Source organism: Frankliniella occidentalis, unplaced genomic scaffold (assembly GCF_000697945.3).
Source record: "Frankliniella occidentalis isolate FOCC.00 unplaced genomic scaffold, Focc_3.1 Scaffold1032, whole genome shotgun sequence".
Taxonomy (NCBI): Eukaryota; Metazoa; Arthropoda; class Insecta; order Thysanoptera; family Thripidae; genus Frankliniella; species Frankliniella occidentalis.
Window position 1 is genome coordinate 7,906 of NW_026268138.1, and position 4,547 is coordinate 12,452.

Sequence of the window (4,547 nt, forward strand, 5' to 3'; positions counted from 1 at the left end):
TTTCTTCAAATTGCAGTACATCGGGACTCAGTACTTCGGAACCCTGTTCAAGTTACAACTGCAATAGACGCATCAAACCACGTTGAAATTTTTTCACCATCTTTCCTTTCATTGTACATAGTGTTAATGTTTGTTTATATCCACTATTTTGAAGTTTTTAAGATAATGTATACTTACTGTTCTGTCCTCTCTTCTATTTTTTTTTGTAAAATGTTGCAGGAGGTGTTGTACAGTGTACACTGTATAGTGTTTGTATATAGCTTAGTGGTTTGTATTGTGCAATATTTTAAGTGTATAGTGTAGTATTGTGTTGAAAGTTTCCAAGTGATGGAGCAAGATCTGACAGCAGTCTTTCAGATGATTTTGAACAACCTAAAAGAAAACCGGTTCAGGCTCTGCTGACCACTGATCAAAGTGATGCTACATCCGCATCAGCAGAGCCCTAGGACATTTGTGTGTCAGTTCTGCTCATCAGTTTTCACCACGAAGAGCAATTGTACTCGACATGAAAGTTACTGTATTTCTGGAAGTCAGAGGGGCTCATCCAAACTTTTGTGTGATAACTGTCATAAGACATTCACCAGAAAAGAAAGCCCATTTGAAGAAATGTTCCCCTGAGGCTCCTGCAGCTAGAATTCAGAAGAAAACTCCATGTTTGATTAAAGATTGCGACTTAGAGTTTTGCCACAAAGTGTCTTTAATTGATCATTTGGCTTCTCATCACCAGCAGGATATTACTATTAAACCGGTTGTGAGCAAAACGTTTCCATCCATTAAAGATTTCAATCAATGGAAAGAAAAAGAAGAGCAAGACACTTTCTCCTATTTTACATCTAGGAAAGGACAAGCCTCAAGTACGACCAAGTATTTTTACTGTCAACGTGATGGGTCAGCAAAATTGCATTCCAAACGGATTACAAGTAGGTGTAACAAGAAAGGGAGAATTAAGGTTGGGCATATCTGCATTGCCAAAATGACAGTTCGAGTTGAAAGCAAAGCAGTTCATTTGGAATATTATCCGACCCACAGCCATGCCTGTAAAAGAGAAGATATATATCATCACCCTCTTCCAGATGCAATGTCAAGATTCATTGATGAGAAGCTTGCTAAAAAAATTCCCGCTACTGTGGTTTATGAGCTCACTAAAGATAGATTTTTGCCTAAGAATGTTCCCCACATCCATGATACCAAAGCTAGTATTCTTACCAAGAATTCTATTCTTATTTACAAGCCTTATAAAAGGAAACTGGTTCATGGACCTCCTGAAATTGATAAGCTTCCTAATTCTGACGAATTATTTATGTTTGCCTTTCAAACAGAGAGGCAACCAGATTTGATGAAGAGACATTGCTCCAAAATTCTGGTTGTTGATGAGACCCATGGTACAAATCAATATAAATACCAACTATTAACTGTCATAGTAATTGATGATGATCGTAGAGGCTGGCCTGTGGCTCATCTCATAACCAGTAAATCAGATCATCATACCTTGCAGTATTTGTTCAAAGCCCTTAAATCTCGGATAGGTGAAGAAGTAAGTGTAAACTGTGTCATAACTGATGATGACCCGGCTCTTATTAACGCTATGAGTCTAGGATTTGCTGTGCCTTTAACACATTTATTGTGTAAATGGCATGTCATCAAAAACTTGAAAGACAATTTGAGATCTAAGGCACCCAGTGAATTATTTGAGCCAATCTTTTCAGAAATTAAAGTTATAATGAATGCTGAAGAGGAGAATATGTTTCTGAAGCTTAAGGCTGGTTTTATAAACAAATATAGCAATAATCCGGCAGCCTCTGTGTACATGGCATATTTAAAAAAACACTACTGGAAAAAAGAAAAGAAATGGGCTATGTGCTACAGAAATTTCCCACATGCTGGAGTTAATACAACTGGGCACATTGAGTCTTTCCACAGCAGACTCAAGAGAACTTATCTGAAGAGGAAAGTCAACAAGAGACTTGATGATCTGATCAACATTCTCTATGATGTGGAGTGGGATGACCACTGTCGGCGCATTAGAGAAGCCACTGCTGGACATAAAATGGAAGATCAAAGTGGTGCACAGTCCCGCTCAGACTGACTCACAGAATTGTGGCCCATACATTTGTCAGTATCCTCAAAAATTGTTCAACCTAATTTGCACTTTGAGTCTCCCCTTGAAGTAAGGAAGTATATATACAACATCATAGTTGGCAAGTGTATGAGACGGATGCATTACATCTCTGAATATTGTGGAAAGTGCAATTTAGAATACGATAAATCTGATTCCACTCAGCATTGGATTTGCTGCTCATCTTGTCAACAATGGTTTCATGAATCCTGCACTACTGTTGATGTTGGGGACGCGTCAAAGCCTTTTGTTTGCATTTAAAATGTATTACTTATTTTTAAGTGTTTATTATGTATGTTTTGCTGCATGTGTAACATTTTCCCTACTTAATTATCCAAAAGCATTTTGTGTAAGATCATTTATCTGCTGTTTAATTATTTTAGTGCAGAACCAAATTTCAAAGATTTGTTGGTTCTGATTACTTGAAATGCCCTCTGTGATTACCTACTCTTCAATAAGTTTCATTGTTGCACGTCAAGTTCTCTTTTGGGTAAAAATAATATTTTATTACCTATTCTTAAGTGTTTATGCATTGTTAGTGGAATATCAATGTTTAGTATTTTTCGTTGTATGCACCGTTCATTTGCTCCATTAAAGAGCCTTTTTTAAAACAACAAAAAACTGTTTTAAAGATCAATAAATGTTTTTTATGTTTCCCACTCAATCTTTCATTGCAGCTAAACCGCCCCGTCCCTACCGTAAAAACGCAAGTTACGATTTAATGATAGAAAACCAACTTTTCCCTACAAATTCCGCTATTTTACCAAATTTCTTTAAAATTACATAGTACCAAATTTCTTTAAAATTACATAGTACCAAATTTCTTTAAAATTACATAAGGGGGTGCCCGTCATCCCCCCTGTCCCAAATCAACCCATCAAACCGCCCCCAGCGCCCAGCCTCGGCCGTCGCCCCATCCGGCGGCCTCGCAGACCGCCAACGCCAAACCGCCCGATCCCAAAGTCGCCCGTGTGCTCAACCGAGTACTAGAACACCAGAGGCTGTGCGTCATGCGCTGCCCCCCCCCCCCTAACTCCCTCAGCACTAGACTGATGGTAGCGAGTCTAGGGCTAAGGCGAACCTCCCTCTCCCCACAACGTCTGGTACCGACCACTAGTGCCACCGGCCCGAGTGTACACCATTACGGAACATTGCACCGCTGGGCACCTTGTCGCCACCGCGTTATTGCCGCGAGGGCCTTCCCTTCCCCGCTTTCCCTGGTGCACCACTTTACCTCCCCTCGCCAGCCGCTCCCCCCCTCCGTGTCGCTTAACTATTTTTATTCTAGCGGCCGCGTTTCTAAAGTACGACATAAGTATTTACCATTAATAAATGCTGGGCGTTCAGATGGTTTTAGGAGCCACAAGTACGAACTTAAAATGTGCTTAGGAATAGTTTCTGAGCCAGTTAAAATATGGAAAAATATGGACACTCCATAGTTCGAATGACCCGCGAAAGTTAAGCGACACGGCGGGGGGATGAGGTAGCTCGAGCGGGTGGGTGGGGTAGGTGGTGGGGGAACCTCACTTTCAGCGTCTATGGACCGAATGCGTCGCGGACTAGTGGGAGAATTACTTCGCGTGCGCTTCCGCTTAAATACGGTAGTTTTCTTTACACCAGGCGTGGATGAGAGACTGCGCCTCGGCCCAGGCGCATTCGGTATGAGAGAGCGCCTTCGATTCGGACCCGCCGTCAGCGCCTCCTTTTTAAGCGTTGGCGAAGCAGCCGAAGGCCGGGGATCATAGATTTCTTACGTGGTGCGACCCTTGCAATCTTGGTCGGTTTGGGGGCTGGCAAAGTGGGCTTATCACTGGTAAAACAAGTGTGCAATATTTGCACACCAACGTGTGCAAGTTGTGATTTTGCACATTACATGGTGTTTAACTCAAGTTGCACACTTGCGTGGTGTGCAAATTGTAGACGTTTTGTAAACGTTTAAATTCTGCACACTTGGGCACACACAGTTGTATGCTGTCAATAGGGAACCATACGGTGTACAGCTGCTACACGTTTCGGAAGTGTCGAAATTTTAAACACCAATTCACGTATAACAAAGTTAGACACCACAAAGTGTCGAGAAAATGTACACTTGAACTTAAACGTCAATTGACGTGCAAAATTAAACACTTGTTTTACCAGTGATGTACTTCTGGAGGGTTCGAAACCTCTCGAAACCTTTTAGGGGGTGGAGATGGAGGGGTTGGGGGCACCACAGCCGGGCCGCCCGCACTGGCCTTTACACGCTCCAAGGTGTGAGTAAGGTCTCGCAAAAGTTTGGAATACTGACGATACTTTGTGTGCGGATCGTTTGCAATCACGTCGGCCAGGGTGTTGGAACGCCTGTTTTTTCCGCGCCTGCCTTCTGCTAGGTGACGCTGCTTTGACTTTTCTAAACGATTTATTTTGGGACCAATAAATGGGTCCTGGGCAT

At 42.1% G+C, this 4,547-nt stretch overlaps 1 protein-coding gene across 1 annotated transcript; it reads left to right on the forward strand.

Annotated features, from left to right (window-relative positions):
* The first annotated feature begins 505 nt into the window (after positions 1-505).
* LOC113213615 (uncharacterized) lies at positions 506-2,086 on the forward strand. The gene has a single exon (XM_026432733.1). The coding sequence runs from the start codon at positions 506-508 to the stop codon at positions 2,084-2,086; it is 1,581 nt and encodes a 526-aa protein (XP_026288518.1).
* The last annotated feature ends 2,461 nt before the right edge of the window (positions 2,087-4,547 follow it).